We start from the raw sequence: 26,532 nt of genomic DNA on the forward strand, positions 1-26,532 counted from the left end.
GATAGTTGTTTCTCTTTTCTGGCCGATTTGAACGTAATAGAAGCTAAGAGCTGAAGATCTCGTTCGATTCGCCGAAATGGGAACGTGGGATCCCACCAGGTTCGACCCGTCATAGATGCAGCCCAGTTCACAGTACTATATCTACATGTACGTAGCTGCTGTTATTGTAAGCGCCAGTTTGTAATCAACCTCATTCCCAGGGTCTCTCCTCTTGGTGGAGCAGAGCGTCCACCATCTGACTGAGCGTCCACCCACTGACACACGTGAAGCTACGTGACGTAATTTGACATCAAACAAGGTCTAATTGGCTGTAAGCTGCTGAGATTGGTTGAACCTCCTAGCGAAAAACAATGTTTCCTTTTCATAAAATAGAGATCCCGGCAAGCGGAAAATTTACAAAGTGCTCGTCGCTCGCCATCTGTATTTTCTAAAGTTCGATCACTGCTCGTGCTCTCAAATATAAACCCTCTGCTCGCAAAGACGATTCAATATCCCTCGATTTCATTCTTCCCTTCCATCCCTTGCCGAGGTGTTATTTTCTGATTCAACTTTTCTTCATTCAAGTTTTCGCTTTTTCTTAGTTCTCTAATCCTAGCCACACATAGTTGGAAGGTTGTTAGAAAATAGACACTATTCAATCCAGTAAGAGAAAAGAGAAAAGAGTTTTGACGACCTCCAGCTCCGAAGACTACTGCTGGGATGGGGTGGGGTGGGGGGGGGGGGGGAGGGAGAGAGGGAGGAAACAAGCTCACTGGCCTCAGTGGTTTTGACAATGATAGTCCACTGAGCTGAGTACCTGCAGGGTGAGTACCATTTAGCCTACCGGAAATTTCGGTTGAAAGACAAATCCCGGGAACAACAATTTGCCTTCGGAAAATGTAGACTACCCTCAGCTGTGGTCGCCTGTTTCTGTTCGGAACGGAACGGCGAAAATTTCGGGAGAGCTACATTTCTCCTTCTTCAGCATTTAAATCTTCCAAAATTTCATCAGCCACAAACAATTTCTGTAAATCAAATAAGAGCGCCATCTCGTTCGGTTCGGTTGGTGAAATTCTACGGCCATCCCAACCGGTTTATTCCAAGCTAAGATTTAAAGCCGTAAGCCTCCTCTTTCTCTTTTTATCGTTTTATGTGTGTGAACAAGAGATGTGAATGATTACGATTGCCGACAGCGTCCCTCTTTTAAGGTTATTCCATCGAAATAAAACTCACAGTAGATTTTCTTTCAAACTTTACATGTTGGCTGCTTATATCAAGAGAACTTAAAATTTGAAATAAAAAGGGGGGTTCCCGTATTCGTTTAGCAGCAGGAGAACCTCAGTTCAATTCAATAAACCCCATAATTCCTGAAATTATCTGCTTTGAGAAACGTTTATATTTGAACCATTCACCTTACGCTTTAAGAGAGCAGAAAAAAAGGGAAGAAAGTTAAGAGAGAAATACAACAATGGATGTATTGCATAAATGTTAAGGAGCATTTTGATGTACGTGTCATTATAAAATAAAGGCACTCATATTTAGTCGACAGGGATGCAATATGTTCCAAGCATGCAGTGTTCTGGGACCACATATTATCTTTTACGAGTGCTAGTTATGCTCTCACTTTCGGTGATAATATTTTACTCTGCAATAGAAATTGGTCCATATTCACTGTATAGAGAGAAGGTGATCTCTACATTCAAACTAAACAAAAAAAAAAAATATATCGTTAGGTGCCGGTACTCGCTTCCGAGGAAAAAACGATGATTTGTCTCTCGCAAGCCAAGCCGTTTAAAAAAAGCCACCATTTGGTTTATGTTTTGTTGGCTACCCGAGCCGGCAAGATGGCACTATCGTGCCCGTTCGGGATGACCCGCTATGTCCCGAAAGAAAGTAGATTTCTTTGTCCATATAATACATGTAAATCCTTTTTTGACCAAGCTTTTTCCGTCAAGATAGCTGGATATTGACCTCGTTCTTTTTTTGCGTGTTTACGGACCTCGACTCCGTCTCAGTCCATAAACACGTAAAAAAAGAACTTGGCCATATCTTTTGTTTCAGTTGTTCATTGTAAACAAAGAAATGACAGCAGCTTAAAATATCGGAAGTGATTGACCCAACGCTCAAAATATCCATTGATTTGATTGGTTCGTGAGGCTGGTACACAGGAATTTTCGGCCAATCAGCTTATTGTATTCGAAATCAACTCAAGGTTCACACAAGGGAATCACCTTGCGCTTGGTTAGCTAGGAAAACAGTCTCCGCACAAGCGACGGCTGGCACGAAATCGGCCAACACATGTATATTTTATAACTTTGCCTCAGTCATTTAACATTTTCAGGGAGCTGTCTTCTAGTTTACAAGGAAAGCTTTTCGCGAAATCTGCCTCTGCTGTTCGGCCGGTTGCTTACCGGTTTCTTGCAGGTTTCCGTTGTCCATCGTCTTGTTGATCTTCTGGGTGTTTTTTTTATTTGAACTTGAAGGAGGCATAAATCGTATGCCCTCACGATCCTTGCTGTGGATTTACCTGTACTGCTGTGATCTAAAGAAACGATGGAACGAGCTGCTTCAAAGCCTTTTGTTTACCTTAACCGTGGGAACTCAAACGACGTCTTCGAGTGCCTTGCTGAATTTCGAGACCAAGGACTTCTTTGTGACATCTTGTTATGCGTGGACAACAAGGAAATACGAGCACATCGAGTACTTCTGGCTGCTGTTAGTTCATATTTCAGAGCAATGTTTCTCGGAAAGCTTGCAGAAAGTAATCAAAATCGCGTCGTACTTGACGATTTCGATGCAGCAGCAATCGAATCGATCGTGCAGTATGCTTACACCGGCCGGGTGGAAATCAACGAATTTAACGTGCAGTCTATTTTGTATGCTTCAGCTCTTCTACAGATCGACAAAGTAAAACTAGCTTGCTGCAAATTTCTTCTGAAAGCATTAGATGTTTCTAATTGTTTGGGTATCCGAGCACTTGCAGAGACCCTCTCCTGTCATGAACTTTTCGAGATATCTCACCAGTTCGTTATTGACCACTTTGGAGATGTTCTAAAACAAGAAGAGTTCTTACTTCAACCCTATGAATCATTGAAGTGTTTGCTAGATAGCAAATTTCTTAACACCTCTAACGAAGAGGAAGTTTTGAGTGGAGTTCGGGCATGGCTAAACTTCTGCCCTTCGGAGCGCCAAGCGCACGCCTGTTCGCTTTTCAAGCGATCATGTCTGATGAAAGTTGCTCCAGATTTTCTTAGCAATCTTATCTTAGAGGATTCAATCGTGCAAGCGAGTTCTGAATGCCAACAGCTTATTTTAGAAGCACTAGAAGCTATGAAGTCTTCGAATTTGCGCGATGGTGGTGAATTTCCTGGAATTCTGCAGCGTGCATGTCGAACTGGCTGTGAAATTTTACTGACTATTGGTGGAGAGTCAGATGGTATCACCCTCAGTGGCTGCCAGTGTTTTGGTCAAGGCTGGAACAGCTGGAGTTGGGATATTCCAGGGAGGTTTGATGATTCAATGCCACTGGCCTGTATGAATAAAGAACGCACCTACATGGCAGCGGCGTCAACTGGGTATCACATCTATGTGGTGGGTGGTCATTCTTCCTGGAAAGTGTTGGATTCTGTAGAACGGTACGAATGGCCAGGAAACAAGTGGTGCCAGCTGTCACCATTGCTTGTGGATCGCATGGGTGCTGGTGCGACAGTCCTGGAGGGCCAAGCCATTGTTATTGGAGGCTATAGCAAAACATCAGGCTATCTGTCATCTGTCGAGATGTATGACCCTGTGATTGACAGGTGGACATTTATTGCACCAATGAGAGCAAAGCGGAGCTATCTTGGTGCTGTGTCATTAGGAGAGACTGTGTATGCCATTGGTGGTTTTGATGGAGAGTGTGGCAATGCAGATGATTGGTTGACGTCAGTTGAAAGCTTAGAGCCTCAGAGGGGAGAGTGGCTACCGGTGGCACCCTTGTCACAGCCAAGGGCTTATCTTGGCACAGTTCAAAAAGATGGTAGTGTAAAATTTTAAATATGTCAATTGAAGGGGTGTGTGGAAGAAAGGCCTAAGTGACTCTTCATCTAACATCAAATTCTCCTTTTTTGTCCAAGGAAGAGAAAAACAATTTGCTAGGAGAATCTTGCAGTCTATCATGCTTGATCAGATGTCACTTAGGGTGTTTTTCCATGCAACCCTTCCATTTCCAGGTTGCCAAACATTAAACTGTCATCTTGACACGATATCATTATTATTTTCCCTAGTTTGGATATTCACTTGCATAACACCTCAGACTAGCTTGCTAAGGCAAATTCTGTCTTACTAGCAATATGCATGGCCCAACAAGAAATCACAATAATCAACAGACATTTGATGATCTCCTTTCAATTTCTGACTGGGGAATATTGATGAAGCAGTGATTGTGACATTCAAATTATAAGGAATTTAAAATTCAGACAAGTGAATTAATTCAACCCCACTCCCCACCCATGGCCGGACCTTGCACCTGTTTCCCATCTGCTTTTACAGAACACTGTTTCTTTGGCAAAGTTTTCTTGTACTGAGGAATATACATGTAGATAGAAACAATGTTGTTATAAGAATTAAAGTTGGGAGATGTTATTTTACTTCAAAACACTATATATTTTACTGTAACTTCGTTCCTCTAGGTTCGATCTATGCTATTGGAGGCTACAGCTCATCGTGGTTAAATACAGCTGAGAGATTTGATCCACGGGAGGGTAGATGGTACAACATTCGACCAATGAAATCCCCACGAAGCAGTGCTGGAGCAAGTGCCTTGGGAAACTGCCTTTACATTGCTGGCGGGTTTAATGGTCTAAGGAATTTGAATTCAACTGAGTGTTTTGATACCAGGGCTGGAAAATGGATGAATGGTTCATCTTTGCAACATACTAGGTATGGAATGGCTCTTGCTGCATTAGAGATATGAAAGAACTGGTGTCGCGAAATCTGGTTTCATTGGACAGCTTTTGCTTCTTGTGGCATTCAATAACAAAACATGATTCAAGGGTGGAGTCCACACAAGTGTTCAGTGGTGATGATTTAATCATGAATGAGAATCTCTTAAAAATACAAGCACTGTAGCTCAAAAACAGCAAAATAACAAGTAATAAAAATTATATGATCAGTTTTGCATCAATTCAAGGTAAATTAAGAAATTTTTAATGGCATATCTTTAATATTTTTAGATTACAAAAGAGGATATATTGATGTATAAAAAACACAGGTACTGATTGGTGAAATACATGTGTACATGTACAAAATATATAAATATTGTGATACTTATGACATGTATGGGATTTGGCAAAATATAAAAAATGTAGGATTTTTTCATTTATGGCATTGAATTTTTGGAAGACAGGTTTTTAGATATTATTTGCATTTGTTTTACCATGATGAGAGAAAACATTCTAAAACAATGTTTTAAATTATTGTTCTATCTACAGAATATTTTAGTTTTGAATACTGCATTTCAATATTGTCTTATTTTGGTGGTACAGACGCTGTTGAACCTCAATTATTGGGATTTCTTGATTATCTGGACTTTTTCTCTAGTCCCAATTTTGTCATCAATATTTATTAGTCATGATCAAGATCTGTAGCAATGTTCCTTTTAAATCTACAGCATTGAAGAGTGCAGTCAAAAGCAACATTTTAGGCCTATGCAAAAACATTTTTCATTATTTTAATTGTTATACACACATGTACAGGTATTCACAACGGATAGTTGATTTGTAAAAGTGTTGTTTCATGGTTAAATGTTGCTTTCTTAATTTAATCAGTTCTTTTTTTCATTAATATTTATATTTTCGATTATCTCAATTATCCAGACTATTTTGCCTAGTCCCAATGAGTTTGGATAATCGAGGTTCGACTGTACACAACATTACAACCAAAAATATATTATACTAAGCAAAGTTTCTTATTGCCTTGTGGTACTGTTCATGCATGATGGCTGGATAATTGTCAACAATTTTACCTAAAAGTAGAAAAACAGTGATCAATTAATTTTACTAACTCTCCACTCTAGTGTGTATATACCTATGTATTTTTTAATTGGTAACACAAGAATTTTTGTCCAACATTTTCCCTTATTGTGTTTTGTTTGAGAAAAAACCAGATTATTTGTTGATCGTAAAAATAAGGGTTAAAATAACAAGAGGCACGATATTTGTTTCTTCTTTTATTGGAAATATTGCAGCTAGAAATTATTAAAATAACGTAATAGGAAAATAATCAATAAAATTATAAATTAAATCTGTGCTTTGCCAATCATTGCTTATTCCTTAGTCAGCCGAAAATCTACTACTGAATGGCCCCTTAGGTACATATCTGCTCTATGTTGTTTCATTTATTTGTCTAAATAACAATACCACAATGAAAAATTAAATAATAGTGATACTAGACCAAAACAAATACCCACAATAATTACATTTAAATATTTCACTTAGTATCAATGTCATGTATTTGTAAAAGATTCAAACCTCTCTATTAACCATTTCCTATAGCCCACGTTGGGAGAATTTGTTCAAATATCAAGTGCAGGCAGCTTATTTATCCCTACCAGAAGCATATCACCTCGTTGAGGTGATATGATTCTGTCCCTGCATAACATTTGTTCGTGATCATGATCCCATTTGTTTGTGCACATTTTGATACAAAATGTGATTATTTGGTCCTTGAACATTCAAACTAGTTTGCTTTCAGCCATCCTTAGTACAGAGTTGTAAACTACATGTATATCGTAAAAAAAAAAGTGCTTTAATATTATTCAAATGTCTGTGCAACTTTGGCTAGCCCTGAAATATCAGTCACAGAGCTGAGGGCAGGAGACAACTGTCAGGTTTAGTTTGTTAAGCTTTAGGGTTGCTTTTCAAAGTAATATTACTCGTGACTACCTTGACAATGAGCGTGTTTAACCAACTAAATTAAACAGAATACCTAAAGAATCTTTTCAGTCAAATCACAATGAACTCCATTCCCACATAACCACCCTGTGATTAGTTTACTCTTGGTGCAGAGGAAAAAGATCTGTCAAATATTTTATTGGGTATCTACTTCTGCTCCTACCTCCTCAATTCCCCCCCCCCCCCCCCCCCCCCAAAAGAAAGAAAGCTTGGCAAGCTAAGCCTGTTCTTTCCTGTATGAAGTGAGCTCATCCAAAACAAGCACAAGTGTTGTCATGGTAACTGTGAATCACATAACAGAATTGCCTAAAATGATGCCAATTTTTTTTTTTAGTACTGCACAAATTATGTAGCAGACTTCTGGAAAAAAGCCTCCAAGTTTTTACATTATCTTCTCTTTTCTTCTCCAGGAAATGGATAGTTTAGATTTTTTTGAAGCACAAAGTCTTTTCACTGAAAACACTCGGTGGCTAAGAGTGGCAATGATGACAAACCATTACAACATTTGGGAGTCAAGAGATGGGGCTTGCACCATAAATTTGTTTGATAATGATTGCGCAAGCTTTAAATTATGAGAAAATCCATCATTTCTGCAGTTTCCTTGCTAGGCACTTATTGTTAAAGAACAAAGTCTATACTGTAGGCTCACAGGCTCAAATATAGCAATGTGCTATTTCAGAAAATATCCGTCTCACTCATCCACTTGTACCCCTCTGGAAATTCTACAATGTAGCTTTGCAACCCCCTCTCATTTGGAAATTTCAATGACCTTGTGTTGACTTTGGATTATTTACTGAAACCATGCATAATTTTGCAATCCTGTAATTTGTTGGTTTGACAACTAGTTCCTGTAAGAGAGAATCTGAACACAATGCCCATAATATGAAGACACAACTACTTTTTTCCCTTTGAGCAGATCAATCCCAACCGGTGTCTTTTTTGTTTCAAATTTCACAACATATGTACCATCTAATTTAAAAACATGTACACAGTTATTCTCACTGTCGCATACCAAAATGCAGTCATTCGATCTGTCCACAGTTATTCCTCTTGGGCACCTAAATTCACCAGTACCAGGACCCACCCTGCCAAACTGCCGCACGTACACTCCATTGCAATCAAACACCTTGACGCAATTGTTTCCTTTGTCAGAAGTGTAGAATTCTTCCTTGTGATAGACAGTGCCTAATGGTGTGTCAAAACCCTCTGGGCCACGCCCACCAAATTGACGCACAAATGTTCCATCCAGCAAAAAGATCTGGACACGGTTGTTTTCAGTGTCCGTGACAATAACATTGTCATTTTCATCGACAGAAACACCTTCTGCCCATCCAAATTCGCCCTGATTTGAGCCTCTCTTGCCAAAGCCCATGAGGAAATGGCCTGTTTTGTCAAAGATCTGCACCCTGAAATTCCTGCTGTCCAAGACAACAATTTTGTTATTCCTGGTATACGTTATTCCAGTTGGACCCAGGAATTGTCCATCACCACTACCTTTCTTGCCAAATTTAAACAAAAACTTTCCAGCTTCATTGAAGACTTCAACTCTATTGTTAAAATAATCAGCAACAGCAATTTCTCCCTGAGTGTTTGAAGCCACACCCCCTGGGTTCTTGAAATTACCTTTCCTTGACCCTTTATGTCCAATTTTCTTGATCACTCTGCCAATTGGTTCGATGTCAGAGCCATCCCTTGGGTTGCTGAAACTGGAGAACTTTCTCTCCATTATTTTATGCCGCACCTCACCAATGCTGTGTTTCTCCAGGCTAATTTGCAAATCATGGTTAGGAAAAAATTCAAGCTGCTCCCCACACCTGTGTTTCAACTCATTAGCATCCTCAAAATTCATGATGCTTATCTCCTGGAGTTGTTCAGTGAGTACCTTTGACATCTCTGTTAATTCTTGAGGGTCCCCGTTCACGACAACTCCTTCAGCTGCATCAATACAAGCTGAAGAATTTGCCAGCAAACTACTCAAATTCTTCCTTTGATTCTGAAGCATTTTTTGCTTCTTGCTGTAAAAGTCCTCGATATCCTCGGAAAACTTGCTCTCCTGGCTTCTGACCAATTCCATCACAATATTTGCAGTCAAATGGACGTCATCTTTGGCTTTCTTCCAATCGACTTGCAAGGTATCCAAAGCGAGATCTAGAATGGCAAGCCTTTTTTCCATCTCTTCAACCACAGGTTTACTTTTCTCGAGTGATTTCTGAATGTCTATTCGTTCTTGCCTTCCAGGCGTGATCTCAAGGAATTTAATGAGCACGTTGTTTGTTGGCAGAGAGCTTACCCCACCGGGTGGCACCTGAGAAATCCGCCTGCACGTTGGACAACGAATGATTTCAGGTTCAGAGCGAGCCATGTTTTCGAGGCATACTTTGCATACATTATGAGCGCAAGTCGGAAGACACTTAGGTTCTTTAAGTTCTTCCAGACAGATCGGACAAGACAATTCTTCGTTCAAAACGCGTGTGAGGTTAGCTGTAACGGTAGTTGCTGGAGAGGCCGTGGCCATTTGGTTAAGAAGACTTCTTGACTTGAATTGAACGAAATTCAAAGCCAGCCGCACGAATTATGAACAGATGGTCGAAAGGCAATCCCCGGTTATGTTTTCCGTGAACTTGTTTCACAAACTGCGACGAAAATAGCTGAAACAAACAACGTCCTGTCATAAATTATGTCCCAGATGTGCGGAAGTGATAAGTAAAGAGATGACCGAGGGAGACTTGGGTACTGGTACGTGGAACGCCTGGTAGATAACGGTTGTCTGCATCGTTTGAGTTCACCACTTTCAAGCTTCCAAAAATATTCTGTCCAGGAGTTGAACACGATCCTGTCCCCGCATGTCTGGAAACGTAACATGAAACTGGACCAAAAACAAAGTGCTTCTTTCGTCCCGGAACTTCTGCTTTTAGGCAGGATAATCTAGCTGGGATTAGTCGTTTTGCGGGACTTCTGCCAAAAAGCGACAGTGATGATTTCATGCGATTTTTCTGGAAACACTGTGCATGTAGTGAGGAAGGAGTAGGCATTGACATCAATTAGGCCGCGACTCGAATCTTCGAGTATTGACGTCCATTAGAAAGTTAAGCTACGCGTATAAATCGACGTTGGCCGGTAAGTCACATTTTTATGCATGCCGAGTATTGAAATCGAAATCAGTAGATCAATGACATTGATTTCTAAGAATAGATGAAGCATGGCTCGTTCGACGCGTTCGATCTGTTGACGGCTTTGAGTATAATTAATTTGTCTAGTTAACGCGTACTGCTTTGTATGCCAGTTGTCTCTCTCGTTGTTTAGCCCCGTGCGACCCTTATGGCTCTGTCAATTCCATGAAGCCCACCCATCCCCCGCTAGCGTTGCACGGGCCTTTGACATTTTGTTTTCATAAAGTGGCAAATGCCCCACTGTGTAGCAGATGGTCCATACAAAATCCCCACAGTGGGGTCGTGAGAACTTAACAGTGCAAATGCCTCATATCAAAAAATAAAGCTCACCACTTGACGTTCTTCACTTAAGCTTATATAGCGGTATTGGCGTGTACTCATGACCGCTAATGTGAAAAAGCATCTTCTGTTAATTGGTATAAAAATCTTGGTATTATGACTATTATTCATGTGTAATAAACATTTTTATATATAGCGTAAAGAAATTGATTCAAACATGGTCAAAAGTAGTGCACACCGATCTCCGCAAAGACAAAGACAGACTCGCAAAGACGATGTCAGTAGAAAGTTCAGACACTCTCAGAGAACGCTGCGCTGAAACTGGTTTGATTAAGTATACGTAATTCGGTACTGCGGTGGGATAAACATTTAACTGCATTAATTTATGTATATTTATTACCACACCATAAAATTTGGTTCAATTCAATTGATCGGTAGATCGACTTAACAAAAGCAGAAAGCGTTTATTTTGCATATATACTTATGTCTCAACTCTTCGCGAACGGGGAAAAAAAAAAGTAGGAGGCAGTCTGCCAGAACCGAAATTTTTTCTCCTAGCCCTTCACGGTAAATTTCGGTGACGTATCCGAGGCGAATGACCACGTGACTTGAAACGAATTGACCGCGACGAAATATTGAGGTCTACGAATTAAGCAAGCCTAGAGTGCAGATGCTGTATGCTACACGGAGGAACGAAGGAGATATCGTTAAGTTCCGATTGTCTCTCGTGACTTTCGGATTTAAGAGCCTTTTCCTATCGCTACTTTTGGAAGATCTCGGAAGGTTGCTATATTTGGGCAGCTAAAACGTTTGCAGTTTACCGGCTTATCGGTTAAGGCTTATATTAAACAATTAGATTACGAGCTCGAGATTTCTATTTAAACAATAGAGTGTTTCTGTCGAGGAACTATCGGTTGATAGTTGCCCCGCGGAAATTTGATGTTCTTAAAACAAATATTTGCCCGAGAAGCGAAGCTTCGAGGGCAAATATGCTAGTTTTAAGAACATCAAATTTCCAAGGGACAACTATCAGACCGATAGTTCCGAGACATAAACACTCTATTGTCTTTATCGTTCACCACTAAATTTTCTTACGCGCTCCGGTTCAAAATTCATAGTGAATTATTTTCAACTTTTTTAGATAAAAGCCGTGAAAAGTCGTTAAAGCCAAATGTAAAATTTGAAAAGGAAAACAGACAAAAACCCACTTAATACATTTTAATTGTTTACTTTCTGGAAGCCTGCTTCTTTACAGAAACATTTACACGGACGAGTACTATCCATCCGGGTATTTTCCTCGGACGGGAACTATGGGCTGATAGTGTGTCTCCACGGATGAACACTATCGCGTCACGTGATCAATTTAAACCAATAAGAATCGGAGAAAATTTAGTGGTGAACTATAACGCGTGGTAGTTGACGAGGGCGCAGCCCGAATCAACTATCCCGCACAGAAATCGAGAACGAATAATCTAATTGTTTTAGTATAAATCTACTAGTGTTTGAAATTTTATCTAAATTCTCTTCACAGACCCTTCGAAAACCCAAGAAGCCTGTTTCGCTACCCGCTGTCTATCACAGAATAGATAATCACAGAACGGAATTCGTGATAGAACGCTAGTAGATTTATACTAATAAGCGTTAGAATATAATCGCAAGAAGATATCAAACATTGTTTTGATAAAATCAAACTGAGAACCGGTTATTGTCCTTTGCAGTTTACCCTGCGAGCAGTTGGTTTCTCCTACTCGCAGGGTATTTGCAGTTTTACGTGCTTGTATTAATATATATTACATATACAGTCGAACTTCCGGTAGCGACTACCTCTCGTAAGCGACCACCTCTCCTCAGCGATCAGTTTTCCAAAATTCTAAATTAAAAGTTTGCAAGTCAAATCCCTATATTTGGAACCACTTGTAAGCGACCACCTGGTGTAAACGACTGCGACCACTTTTAGAGCTAAAAATTTGAAATTTTCTTTTGTTTTAACCTCCCGTAAGCAACCAAATGAACAGATAATAGAGCGAAATTGGATAATAAGGTGTTGTAACATTATCGTAATCCTGGGTAGCGCAAGAGACGGACATTTCTCAATGGGATGTACCAGATTTTTTCTAAAAATCGATTTTTCACATTAACAAAACATGAACAAGTCTCTGTAGTTACCTTGTACTACTGAATGAGGCAAAATTTTGACCCAATATGGTCAAGCTATCGTAAGCGACCACCTCTCGTAAGCGACCACCTAGGCTTGACATTTTGGTCGGTTGCTAACGGGAGGTTCGACTGTGTGGAGGAAATGTGTCTCAGTTGCTTTAAATTCAGTATTCACGTGAACAGTTGAAGACATGAAACTGGTTGGGGAGATATCATCACATTGTTTAGCAATTTCTGTGAAGAGGAAAACGCAGAAAAATGGTTACACTTGCCCGCAAGTCGAGCTGCGAAAGCGGAGTTAGGAAAGCGAAATAAATATGACTGCCAGGTTCAAATCCTGAGTACGAAGAGTTACAAATGCGAATGACTTTGAGAAAGCCTAAGAAATGTGAAGAAGTATCTGAAATCCCAGACTTTGCTGTTGCTGTTGTTTAACAGAAAGTCGGGTTGCTATTTTTTGAGGGTCTCAAGTTACCTTCGGAGCGGAGTGCTACTTTACGCGTAAGGCCTTAGAATGGCTTTCCCGTGACGTCACGCCTGTCATAATACGGGTGATCCTGAAAGATTATTATCTTTTCTTATTCAAACATGCTTTGCTGTTGTTTGGGAGAACCAATATTGCGGAAATGCTCTAAACAGAACAAAGCAGACTTCATTTGTTGTTTCATGCCTCATCTTTATCGTAAACTACTAATCTATAATTATCTACACATACCGGCCATTTGCAGATTTTACTTTTCGTTTCACTGAATTGTGCACCACAAGGAAGAAACCGGGGGGGGGGGGGGACTTCCATATGCAAGGGACGGGGATGCTCATCGGGAATTTTCAATTAAACCATGAGTTAAAGGATATCAATCTGGGCTTGGCTCAAGTTTTATTTGATATCTTAAAGTTCGAACGGACGTTCACTTTAAAAGGAGACTGTTGAAAGATACTTACACGGACATCACACAGACTTCCTTTCTATTTAATTTAGGGGTGGCAAATGGTAAATGCGAGACTTTGCGAGACGACGAGATTAGCGTTTTTCTTTGCGAGCCCGAGACATTTTGATTTCTTCAATTGCGAGACCGAGACTTTAAAGTGTTTTGAATGCGAACTCAAGACGTTCAGGTTCTAAGATGTTGTGATGTCATTTAACTTTACTAAAAAAAAAATAAACAAATCGGTTCTTCGCGACTTTCTTAGCCTTGAAAAAAATCGAGACTGCGAGACAGCTTTGTGAGAAAAATCGAGACTGCGAGACGCATACAACCGCTAAAAAAACGAGACTGTGAGACCCGTGAAATTCGGCGAAAATTTTGCGAGACCCATGGTTTTTGAAGGACCATTCGCCACCCCTTAATTTCTGTCTTTTCCATTGATTTAGACCATAAGGCTGACAAGTGTGATGACGTTTTTTTAATTTTTTAATTTGCGTGCGACCCTTAAAGATACGTTGACGTCTAAAAACGTTTCATTTGGCTGTGAGTTTCGTTCCAAACACCCTATATGAGACTAAAGTTCATGACTTGTACCCCTAAGCGAGACGACGAGCAGTCTCCGTCCTTTTCATGTGAGACCTCCTCCCCCCGGGGGAGGGGAAAGAGCAAGCAGTCATTCTAATTAAAATTTAAATACGAATGTATCTGCTACACGCAAGAGACGACGGTACAAAACATAGAGACGACGGTACAAATTTCGTTTTCAATTTGGGTCTCTTGATATTCACCTTAGATCCACTCTGATAATTGAGATGAAAGAAAAAAAGGAGTACATTTAATTTTCTTTACCCAGCTGTCTTGCACGTCAGAACTGTTCCGTTTACAGCAACTTAGGGACACAGTTTTGATCAACTTATTTGACCTGTGTGTCATCCGAACGTTGAATTTGAAAATGTTGTTTTGTTTTATGCTGTCATCAAACGTCAGTTGCTGTAATTGCGATTGACAGAAACAACAATTATGGTATTTCAACAATAGATTCGGGAATTGAAAAACAATTTCTAAAGCAATTTGTCGTTTAGAAGCGTACTTAGTGACAAATTTTAGATACAGTCCGAAAAGTCAGTACAGAAATTATTCGCTCCTAGCCAAAGACCAGGGCTTTAAAACACCAATTCTTAATTATTTTCATACAGAGTTTGTTAATTATTCATAATGATGGAGATTTTCGTTGGCTCTTAAATTAGCGATTAAAATTGCCTTCTGACAAAATCGTGATTCGGGAGCGGGAAGAAAGTAAGAAAAAGACCAGTTCATTTTGCAACGGAAAAGTGGCACGCGTCAGATTTTTTTCGGCGAAAAGTTCTTTGTACCAGTGCTAAAACATTTTTGCGCCGGTTCTTTATATTTTATGCCTTTTGAATGCAGCTTTTGTGCAAAAGGTTTCGTTTTCTCACCTCTAATTTTTATATCAATGAGAACTTTGCCTAAGCCATTAATTTGATGAGGTCTTTTTCAGCGCTACAGCGAATCATTGCGTCTTGCCATTGTGTTTATTTTATTTACTGATACGGAGTTTGCGTCGAAGCTTCGTCACCGAAATGCCCTAATGTTCTTCATTGACAGCCACCTTCCGATTACTGAGATTAATGAATAATTAAAATATATCCGCTGGATCGATTTACTTTTCTCTTCAAAGGCAGCTGACTTGGTCGTCCCCTCGAGCCAGTCTCATTTTGCGTTATTACGACAATTCTGGCGACAACAGTTGCCGGTTTAATGTGCAGAATTTGAAAAAAAACAGTCGCTTCTGCTAGAAAAACCTGTCTAAGTTTCGCCGCCATGGACAAGAAAAGACGGACCAGGTCATTTTGCCAATCGTTTATCTCAAAGGTAACCTTTTGACTGGTGATTGTTCTAACGTTGTCAAAGACCTTTTCACCAGCCATTTTCGATCCCTATTTTATCATTTTCTCCATAGATTAATGGCGTCTTGCTCCTTTTGCTGTTGCAATCAGGTACGCCTATTATTCAGTAGAACTGCGTCTTTTTCATAGCAAACAAAAGCACTTTCATGAAAGCAAGCATCGACTTAATTATACTCCGGTTCGATACCGGGAACGTTTCGTGCGAGAAAGCAGGTTTTCAGCCATTAAAGTGCGTGCTATTTTTCTACTCGCATCAAACGTTATTTTAGCTTCGAAATTTACCTTACTTCGCTTTTCTGGTATCCTGTATGTTAAACAGGCTAAATATTTAGAATTATTGACCAGCGGGTGGTTTACTTTTACACAGCTACTAGTATTCTGATTCATATTTTTCACTGAAAACTGTATGAGGCCAAAGATGTTTGCGTTCTGCCTGCGCGTATCTTGACCTCTTTGTACTTTTACAGCTTTCATGCGAACAGCAGATTGTGTTATAATTTTATGCCAAACACGATTATTTCCCTAGAAACACCTACGAGCTCGGGCGGTAGACATGTTATCATATGGGCCTGTCATCAAATTTATCTCTTATTGATATGCATGGGGTGTAACTGACCATTCCACCCGTATTAAGTATTTCACATAAACGTATTTCATGAAGATGCCAGATTTCTTGTTCTCATTGCAAACCTGAAAGAATACTTTTTTGTTCATATGCAGGTTTTGAATCACTGCGTTGACAATACCTTTGAAGGCAATTCTGTCATTCAGTTTTCGACAGGTGAATTTTCGCTGCCGCACTGAGAATTATTGGAATCGTTTAAACGGCGTTTCCAGAGAATATTTTGATGTTAAACACTGCATTTTCTCTCCTGTTTTAACTCAGAAGATTGTCACGCGAACAATTTCGTAGGAAAAGAATAATTTAGCTCAGAATTCGACAAACCAGTAGAAGTGAATTTTAAGCAGCTTGGTGTTTGAAAAGTTAAGTGTCCAAAAACTCTTTCGAGAAAATTGCCTTGAGTCGCCTTGTTCTATTTGAATATGTGTCTGATTGCTGCTGGAAAGTAAAACAGGCTCCTCTCGGCCTCAAACGTTAATGAACCCATACAGATATGCTTTCAGGGCATAAAAGCGACTTTAAATTTGGCCAGCAGGTTTCCCGCGTAGAAATCGATTCTTCGCATCACATGATGATAGTTACCTGACCGCGGTTTTTTTTTTTTTTGCCAGCTTGTGCAACGAAAACAGAATGAAACTACTTTTTTCTCTAGCTTTCGCTTTTGCTTTCGCTTTCCAGTTTTAGGATTTTCATTACGACTGATATAAAGCTTCTGTAACTAAGACAGGCGGGCGCAGGGATATTATTTGAATTTGGATAGCGAGCAGAAAACTGAATTTTATATTGTTTACTTTCAAATGCAAATCAGCAGGATTGACCAAAAAAACCCCTCGCTTTCAACGCAACTAATTACGATTTTTTCATTTTCTTTTCAGTAGTTTTTTCTTAGCATGTATCTAAATAATTTCCTCTTTTTCCTCGTAGTTGCTCATTAACAATGCATTTTGACAAAGGCATCCCTTTAGGGCGGCCTGGGTGAACGAAGCTAAAACGAAAATTAATCGCTGTTTATGCCGGCTAGCGCAGTGTAGGCAAATATTGCTTTGAAACATTTTAAATACACAACTTTCTACAAAGATTAGCTAGGGATCGAGTAGGAAAAGATTACGTTTCTCTCCGAATTCAAGAGAATTTCCATTTGTAATTTCAGCTGCCATTTCTATGAGCAATCTGGTGGCTTCTCTTGGCGAGTGAGCCACAATGTATACAAATAAACGCCATTTTCTTTTTCCCTTCGCTAAATTTTCGGTTCAAGAACTGAGGTTAAACCGCTTATTAGGAAGACTATGTGATGACAAATCCGACCGGCTGAAAAGGAAACGTTCTCTGGAACCTTCTTGTAGGCAATGAGTTTTTTGAACTCAATCGTAAGAAATCATGAGACGTTAAAACAGCCTTACTAATCGTACAATCTCGAAAATTGCTTTCTTATTTGTAATAAACCACTGCTCAAACGACATCGGCTGGACATTTTAATGCAATCATATCGGTGTGTCTCTGCTAGAACTGAACTTACTGAATGCACAGCCGGCTTTCCTGAGCAAATTTGTGTAGATGTTATTAGTAATTATTTCCCCATCTTTTGTGTACACTGCGTTTGTGCGTATATTTGAACAGAATCTTGTCTCATAGCTGGGAAATAGGGCTATGATCTAATTACCACCACCACAAAGAAATCTTTCTCAAAAACAAACTGGATGACTTTTGTTGGCAAGCATGACAATAATTATTTCTTGTTTAACAGTGTTCCCATCTTGACTGTCGACTCTACACTTTACAACTTCTAAGTTATCTGTACAAAAACCAGTGATCTAAGGCTGCATCTCATTGGCTGAGTGTGCTATTGCGGGCCATAGTTTTGTTTGCTTCGTGTTATGAGATGGTCACGTTTGAGCAAATAAAACCAAAATGAAAAGTGATAATAGATTTAGAACTTCTAGAAAATTCGTTCTGAAAGGAGAGGAAAAGCATGGATTATCAAGAAACATGATTTTTAAGGCTTAAAATAGCTATTAGATAATTTCTACAATGACCTCTATTTGAAGAAAAGAAATTAAAAAATAAATAAACGTCAACATAATCCACACACACACACACGTACTTTGATCTTTCTTTTCTCTCTAATTCGTAGTAAAACTTTGGATAGACTGAGATCTTTATTTACTTTTAAAGCTGGCTTTTTTATGACACTAGGCACGTCTATGAAACCCGTTACCTTGACAACCATGAAAAGCTAATGTCATGAAGTGTGGCAATTGGTATTAAACAGTGTATAACATCTTAAAATTAGGATGATAGCGTTTTGGCAAAGATCGCAAAGAATTGTAAAAGAGCCTAATAATTAGGCCAACGTCATGAGGAACTTAAAGAAAGTCTCAATAAAATTTGTTTAAAAAAAAGATTGTATTTAAATCAAGAAACTTTAATTTGGAATATCGAGTGCATTTCTTTCGCTATTTGGCCATCCAATTGTCAGGCAAAATTTCAAGATCGCACGTGATTGCGCTTTCTGAAAGAATTGAAATGATCGGAGAGCACAAGGCTCTGGTTATGTCATATAAATACTCAGGGTTTATGTATATGGCGGGCCACATTACGGTCGAAACAGCCGTCCACGGCTGCAATTCTTGGTTTTCAGTTTGAGCTCTATCACGTGATGTCGTTGTCGCGATACGTTTTATACGTAGTAATCAGCCTTGCTTCGTTGTTATTCTGTTATGGAAGTCTGGTGAGTCAGTTAAATGTTCCGCGATATTTCATATCTATCAGTTAAAATGACAGCCCGGCTATTCCTTGGCTATCAGTAAATTTTTGCAGATTTCACCAAGCTATCAGATGAAAAAACGCGCCATGTTTAAGCTGTCGGTTAAAATTTTAGCCAACTCTCAGCTATCAGATGAGCCTCATCTAGATTCCTGGTAGCATCGTACGACATTGAAAACTCTTTATATGGACAGTCACTCCCTTTTATCGAGCCATTCTCCACAAGATAATTTTTCATATATTTCGCGTTTGTTTGTATGAGAAATCACAAAGTTAGCTCTGACGCTAGAGTAACCCTGGATGGAGACTCACTCGCTTTAAAGATAGTCATGGGGTCATAGTCATAGTCATCGTATAATATTGACGCCTCTGTATGGAAAGTCAGTCCCTTTTTATCCTATTCGCATATAAAGCAATGCAAGCATGCGCAGGAGGGCTCCTGGCATGCGTGAAACTCAAAGGGTAAATATTTTTTTGGTCAGCAGGAACAGTTTTCGTCCGATTCTGTTAATAATCCGATCAAAGCTTTCTCTTCTCTCGTAGCAACAGAATTGACACAATTTTTTTTTTTTTTTGTACAAAGTATAGTCAATTTAACCTTATTTTATTTAATTTTCCTGGATGAAGGGTGAGCGAGTCCTGGTTCTCACATGACGTCACCAAAATTCGAACTACAAAACTATTGATCTTCCTGAGATTTAACTTAAATGATGTATAAGAGCAGCTGAAAACTAATATTCATACAAATTTTCGCTCCGAATGGGTTCTTGGTTTTATGACACACTACGCTTAAATTTCTAAGCTTTTTCGTGACGCGGCATTTACATGACGGCCTAGAGAGCTGTAATGATGGTAAAAAAGTGACTTATTTCGGGGAACTTGGCTATCTGAACAGTTCATGTCTTAAAAAAGTATTATTTTAATGTTTTAGAGTTCCTCGAGGGATAAATTCACGCTTTTGTAGCAAAACTCAGTGTCAGATGTTTCTGTTGGTTTCCGGCCGCCATGTTGGTGCCCATACGGATGGGCACCAGCATGGCGTCTCCATACAAATCTCTATAAATTTGGAAAAAAAAATTTCTTCGCATATCTCGCATAAGAAAAATTGCTGTGACCAGAATTTTGGCGAGAGTCTTTGCATATTTACTTTCTTTCAGTTCTCAGATTCTGGACTTTATCTATTGACCGGTTTTAATTTTTATTTTGATCTATTTTGAATTGCGTGACACTGAAAACCAGCAATAGACATTATTCCCAAGATGCTTTCTCTCAAGTAGATCACTCCCGGTTTCGAAAATCCCAGGCTAGTCTGGAAATAGCCAATCCTGTGACGCAAAGTTTGCTCACGTGATTAGGCCTAGCGGCGTTGCATGTTTTTTCATCTTTCACGAGAACATCCACGTAATGCGCGTATTAAAAATATCCGGAGAAGAACTGATTGCAATGTCCAAAATGACTTGACAGGGATTGCGTTGGGTATAAGGTCTATATTCAGTCCAAATTAAAACTGCTATAGGCCAAACATCGACTTCATATGGACAATCTGTATTCCAATTTTCTCGGCATCAAAACTTAGAGAATCAGTTCCTCTTAGCTTAAGAACTTGCGATTTAATTCCTTTAAGAAACAGTAAAAGTAGCACCTCTTAAAAACTTAAAAAAATAGTTAATAATAGTCACTTAGAGCTATGTAATGAGTACATATTTTTCTGTGAGGAATTTTCAGTAATGTATTCTTCTGTAATGTAGTTTTGTTACCGTACCGCATTTAGTTGAACATGGTTGTAACCAGCTCGAAAGCCAATGGCTGCTTTGGTTGCCACCCACATATCTTTTTAATTTTTTCCTAACCATTTGTAACAAATATATATATTTTTCTTTAGCTGGTTTTCACATGACTTCACCAAATTCGAACTACAAAACTATTGATCTTCTTGAGATTTTACTTTAATGATGTATAAGAGCAGCCGAAAACTAATATTCATACAAATTTTCGCTCCGAATGGGTTCTTGGTTTTGTGATACACCACGCTTGAATTTCTAAGCTTTTGCGTGACGCGGCATAATACATGACGACCCAGAGAACTGTCATGATGGTTAAAAAAGGGATTTGTTTGGGGAACTTGGCTATCTGAACAGTTCATGTCTTAGAAAAAGTATTATTTTAATGTTTTAGAGTTCCTCGAGGGATAAATTCACGCTTTTGTAGCAAAGCTCATTGACAGATGTTTCTGTCGGTTTCCGGCCGCCATGTTGGTGCCCATACGGATAGGCACCAGCATGGCGTCTCCATACAAATCTCTATAAATTTTGGGAAAAAAGTTTCTCCCGCATAAAGTTGCTGTGACCAGAATTTTGGCGATAGTCTTTGCATATTTACCTTCTTTCATTTCCCAGATTCTGGACTTTATCTATTGAACGGTTTTGATTTTTATTTTGATCTATTTTGAATTGCGTGACACTGAAAACCAGCAATACATTTATAATATTAACTATGTTAACTCTGTAAATAGTGCAAATATAAAAAGTTGAAGTTAAAGTTATGGGGGATTAAGCCTTATGGCCTTCGTTCTTTCTTGCTATTCATTATTAGGTCCTGTGTACAGCGCGGGCTCCAATTTTATTATCAATACAACGGCAGCAACGATACATGAGATTGACAATAGTCCAAAAAGTACTGGAATAATAGAAAACAGAACGTTCCACGGTCCAAATAACGGTACATGGAGTTACTCAGTGGCATCCTTTAATCTGACCGATTCGGTTGCTGTTGGCATCTTTTCGTCCGCAAGCAACGTATCTATATGTGGTGCGCATGCGCTCTCTGTGACTGTGCAAGGCAACTTTACAATAGGCACGGAGCTTGACGTGAGCGGACAAGAAGTCAATTTCACCTCACGCGATAAACCGCTGTTTTGGCTTGGTGGATTTGTACGTGTCAACAAGTCTTGTTGTACACTAGGTAAGCAAACAGTCCTATAAAATGCTTTTACTCTAAAGAAACTGTTCGGTGCAATGAGTGGGCGGGTGAAACATAAAGTGGACAAAGACAAATGAACCACAAGAGTGCAATATTCCGAATTGCTTTTTACCTCCTGTTGAGAACGAGACCCACAGTATTGTAATCCCAACCGTTCATACGAGAATGAGTTTTACTTTCAAGACAATGAACGCACAAAAAAACTCATTTCCTTAAGTAAGGTTGTGCACTCAGACTTGTTTTGGAACAGAGAAAAGTGCAGCTCCTTTCACGTCATTTGCATCATTGTTGTCCAACATGGATGCGACGCAATGTCGGGAAGAACTAAGAAAAGCTAACTGTTTACGTTTCTCGCAATAACCTCCTTTCGCAACAAAATTAAACATTTTCGATTTAACGTTTGAAATGTCGGCTTATAAAATCTGCTTCAACAGCTAGTTTTCTCCGTCAACTTAAGTTGCTTTAATATTCAGGTTATATAATGAAAGTAAACATTTAGCCAGTTATAAAGACATTAATACACTTAAAGCTACACTACATATTTTAGAATGCAAGCTTTATTTCGCTGTCTGCTTTTGACTCGTGCTACTTTTCAATCTATTTTATTTAAATGTATTTTCCGTCTAGTACTATTATCACTACAGTTAATTTGAAAGAAGTTTGGATAAGTTTGAACTCATACACAAGAGTACAGTATACCGTTAGAAATTTTAATCGAGCATAAGTGGAAAATTTGGCTTGTGGTAGGAAGCTTGAAAATAACTATGTTCTGTTAAAAACTTCAAGACCAAAAGCTAGTTTCTAAGCTCTGCCTCTGTTTATAATAGGAGCGGGGCCTGGTGGTGCTTTCAGCTATCATGGAGGAGGCCATGGTGGAAGAGGAGGTGGTTTTTATCAAGATAGGAACACCAGTAGATTCTTTGGGTGGTCGTACTATGACACGTCTTACTTGCTCGGTGGAAGTACAGGTGAGATAGGGTGAAGGGTTACATCGGCCATAATACAGTTTTACATCTACTTCATATTAAAAAACACTGACATGTTGCATTAAACGAGGTTTAGGAAACAGAAAACGTTGCCTTCTGGGGAGAGCGGTTGGCAATCGGTCCTATTGTTTCTATCGAGTCTTACTAGAATTCTAGACTGTTGTATACTAATGCAAATGTTCCAATCTGATTGGCTGAGCTACTCGTACACTATCAGCAATTATAGTACACCACTAAATTTTCACCGATTCTTATTGGCTTAAATTGATCACTTGACGCCCTTAGTAGATTTCTACTTGAACACTAATGCAAATGTTGCAATCTGATTGGCTAAGCCATTGCACACTATCAGCCATTAGTGTGCAGTGGCTTGGTGTGGTCGACAAAATTGCAACGTTTCCTCGTTTCTCCAAAGTTTTGAAAGAATGTTGTGTAACAAATGGACAGTAAAATACCTGAGAAGACTAAAAGAAGAATATTCGCGGTTTCTTGAGATAAAAAAAATAGAACTTTTTTGAAAGAAACTGATAAGCGCGCGTGCACAACTGCAAATGTCAAATTGACAATTCAGTCCTCGCGAATTTTCTGAAGCGTAAAGTTTAATACCAAGACTAGAAATAATTGGAATTGTTATTTAAAGCAAATTTCAGTAAGAATTCTACTAAAACAATTAGATTATTCCCTCTCGATTTCTATGAGTGATAGTTGATTCGGCCTTTGGCCTCATCAATTATCACCTCATAGGAATCTCGAGCTCATAATCTAATTGTTAGACACGGAGCGATCCCATAAAAGGCAAGGACACGCCACTTTTGAAGCACTTTGTTGGCTTTTTTGTGCAATGGTGGTAACCGAAATAACGGTCGCATAACAGAGAAGTCGTGGAGAAAGAGCGTTTTTTCGCTAAAACAACGGAGTCATGTACGTAGAATAATATAAGGTAAATAGTAAAAATACAGTGAAAATAAAACTTATATTAAGAGGGGAGTGAATAGGTTTTCGGATCGACGAATTTGGCCTTAAAAAGCGCACGGATTGTGGATTTTTGCGGTAAATCGAGCGGATTCGCGGATTTTGAAAACACAGTGGATCGTGGATCAGCTGTAAATTTTGGCGCGGATTCCGGATTGTGCCTGTCTTGATGTTCCCAAACGAAATTTGGATCACAGATCTTTCTTCAGCCTTGGTCAGTATGCTAATGAGTTCATCTACATTATTTCTTTTTTCGAACGAAGCTCATTAAATTCAGGTGTGAGACTGTTATTGGAATTGCACTGTGTTATAGTCATCAAGCATGCGGCCTTCTTAACTATTTGTGCGAAATTAACAAGGGCATTCACATTTACCAGTTTGCCTTTGAAGTTTTATACTTCTGTTTCCGGATGTTGTTGTGGTTTCGGATTTGAACAAAAATTTTGGCGGATCGACGGATTTGGCGCAAAAAGGCACGGATCAGCGGATTTGGATACCCCTATTCACCTCCCTCTATTAAGAATGGCTGACTGTTAGGATCGAGAAACGCCGGTCAACGTCCCATTTGACAAATCGCTCATATTTTGCCCAAAGATACCCTTAGGTGACCTAATTCTAAAAATCATATTTAGAGGTTCTAGCGAATTTTATTTTTCAGAAATTCGCGAAAATTTGAAAGCGCGGTCAAAGTGCGGTTTTTCGTGTAATAAAATGACCGAAATAAGGTGCGAGGACGAAGCGCTGCTTAAGTCTTAAAATAAACTCGATTGACTTCAAACTTCACACAAATGTGGAAAAACCACTCTAATTTATTCCTCGCTTTAAACTAATCTCAGATATGTTGATATAGTGGTTTTCCCGGAAATTTCGGATATCTGTATGCCGTGGAAGATTAAGTGGTCTCCAGCTCTTAACGCCAACACTGAAACACTAGATGATTCTCGAAGTATCACAGGGGTCACTAAGCTAAATAATTTTGAGTGTAGCTCCGCTCAGTCAATTAACCGTTGGCGCGCATATTACATTGACCGTGGACAGGTAGAAAAACAGTTAAACCGGAAAAGCCTGTTGCACATTGTAATTTAGCGTTGTCCAACATGCAGTCGGTCTGGTTGTAATGTTAATCGTATTTGAGAGAATCTCAAGTTTTCTTTCGACACATACTGGGGTGACATACTGCTAGATGGGCGTGGCCGGGAGCCAAGAGTCAAGTCAGTAGCTAGAGTCTATATCTAGCTTAGTGACCCCTGTGATAATTCGAGAATGATCTAGTGTTTCAGTGTTGGCGTTAAGAGCTGGAGACCACTTAATCTTCCACGGCATACAGATATCCGAAATTTCCAGGAATACCCTCTCCCCCCTCCCCGACTGTAGCTACAACTAAGAGCCATTCAAAAACAAGAAATAATTGTTCCTCGATAGGACAGCTTTAACAAGCGCATTTCAATCTACTGTCACTACTTTAAACTTGTAGTCGGTTTATGTAAATTGCGAAATGCTGAACATTTGCGCAAGAGCAGTGAAAGCGTGACTGGGCTGCTCGTACGGTTGTGTGACAACTCTTACTGAGTCTCGAATATCAGCCACGCAGCATGGTTGCCGATATAATAAATACAGATTCATGAGGCCCCTGATTCTTACAGCAGAAAGCTTGGGCTCTTTAAGGCAATGCGGAGTGGTATCGAGGGGGAATCGACGGCTTTTAAGTATGTTTTCTGTAACATTTTCGGGTTAAATTAGTCGTATTATTATTTTGTTTATTTGTTTCGGGTTCGACCCTTTCACATCTTGTTTCCAATTTATGTAGGCGAAATTTATTTGGAACTTGCCACTACACTTTTAAACTTACACTTTTGATGACCTCGGTTTGATTCTGTTGTTGCACCGGTAATACATTGCCGGATTAACCTCTCGACTTTTTGAACTTGAACGGAGATCGGCTGTTTACCAAATTAGAATAAGGGCGCGATTTTGATTTGCTTCAAGATATTTCAACCCGATTAATTTACAGTCCTTTAACGTCCTTGATGCTAAAAAGCATTCCAAGTTGACCCATTATTGTGTCTTAACGAACTTAAAGCGTTTTGGTGAATCGAAAACATTAAGGTTCCAGGAAATCTCTTGCGTTTGTTATGACAACCATTCACGTGTTGTTAACATTAAGGAAATACACGCGATGACAAACTAGACATGACGGCGGACACGAAATTAAACAAAGTTGACGCGCATGGTTCGAAAACGTCTGAAAACAGTTTTTATGCAGTGGACATTATGTTTCTACTGATAGCAGTGAATTGACGGGATTCTAATTAATAATAGCCTTTTACTTTCGCCATTGAAATTGATTTGTCTCTGGTTCGTGCATAATTATTGTGTTATTTGCGCCCAACACATTGACATAGATTTTCGTTTTTCACAAAGGGAAATACTACGAGTTCGAGCATGAAACTTGGCATGGTATATCTTTAATAATGATACTTTAAGGCTGTAAAGTAAAATAATCGGAAAGTGAGGTACCAGATGCATTTTTATGCTGTTAAATAGACCTATATTTTGCCGTTATTTTTCACACGCTTCATAGCTGTTTTTAAAATGGTTCGGAAAACCACTATATCAACATATCTGAGATTAGTATAAAGCGAGGAATAAATTAGAGTGGTTGTTCCACATTTGTGTGAAGTTTGAAGTCAAATGAGTTTATTTTAAGACTTAAGCAGCGCTTCGTCCTCGCACCTTATTTCGGTCATTTCATTACACGAAAAACCGCACTTTGACCGCGCTTTCAAATTTTCGCGAATTTCTGAAAAATAAAATTCGCTGGAACCTTTAAATATGATTT

The 26,532-nt window shown here is 39.2% G+C and overlaps 3 protein-coding genes across 6 annotated transcripts in view; 2 read left to right on the forward strand and 1 right to left on the reverse strand.

Annotated features, from left to right (window-relative positions):
• Nucleotides 1-2,237: 2,237 nt before the first annotated feature.
• On the forward strand, nt 2,238-6,257 carry LOC110057482 (kelch-like protein 17). Its single transcript, XM_020764074.2, has 2 exons — nt 2,238-3,997; nt 4,650-6,257. Exons 1-2 carry the CDS (start codon nt 2,533-2,535, stop codon nt 4,931-4,933), a joined length of 1,749 nt encoding a protein of 582 aa, XP_020619733.2. The 5' UTR covers nt 2,238-2,532; the 3' UTR covers nt 4,934-6,257.
• Nucleotides 5,923-11,478, reverse strand: LOC110057445 (E3 ubiquitin-protein ligase TRIM32-like). 2 transcript variants are annotated; one of them, XM_089298356.1, is made up of 2 exons: nt 7,924-11,478; nt 5,923-5,983 (listed from the first exon to the last, which is right to left on the reverse strand). In XM_089298356.1, the coding sequence occupies exons 1-2, from the start codon at nt 9,424-9,426 to the stop codon at nt 5,927-5,929; spliced, it is 1,560 nt and encodes a 519-aa protein (XP_089154482.1). In that variant the 5' UTR covers nt 9,427-11,478; the 3' UTR covers nt 5,923-5,926. The 2 variants fall into 2 exon arrangements, with proteins under 2 accessions (XP_089154482.1, XP_020619689.2); XM_020764030.2 differs by lacking the exon at nt 5,923-5,983 and having other exon boundaries at nt 7,291-11,477.
• A 3,602-nt stretch (nt 11,479-15,080) lies between these two features.
• The window catches only part of LOC110057446 (uncharacterized), a 67,515-nt gene continuing 56,063 nt past the window's right edge, over nt 15,081-26,532 (forward strand). For all 3 annotated transcript variants that reach the window (XM_089298352.1, XM_089298350.1, XM_089298351.1), the window contains exons 1-4: nt 15,081-15,336; nt 15,425-15,461; nt 21,349-21,717; nt 22,563-22,703. In XM_089298352.1, coding sequence (XP_089154478.1) covers nt 15,286-15,336; nt 15,425-15,461; nt 21,349-21,717; nt 22,563-22,703 — 598 coding nt within the window. In that variant the 5' untranslated portion in view covers nt 15,081-15,285. The remainder of the gene's footprint in view (nt 15,337-15,424; nt 15,462-21,348; nt 21,718-22,562; nt 22,704-26,532) is intronic.

Source organism: Orbicella faveolata, unplaced genomic scaffold, assembly GCF_042242905.1.
Source record: "Orbicella faveolata isolate gen_17 unplaced genomic scaffold, um_ofav_v1 contig_3, whole genome shotgun sequence".
In the NCBI taxonomy this organism is placed as follows: Eukaryota; Metazoa; Cnidaria; class Anthozoa; order Scleractinia; family Merulinidae; genus Orbicella; species Orbicella faveolata.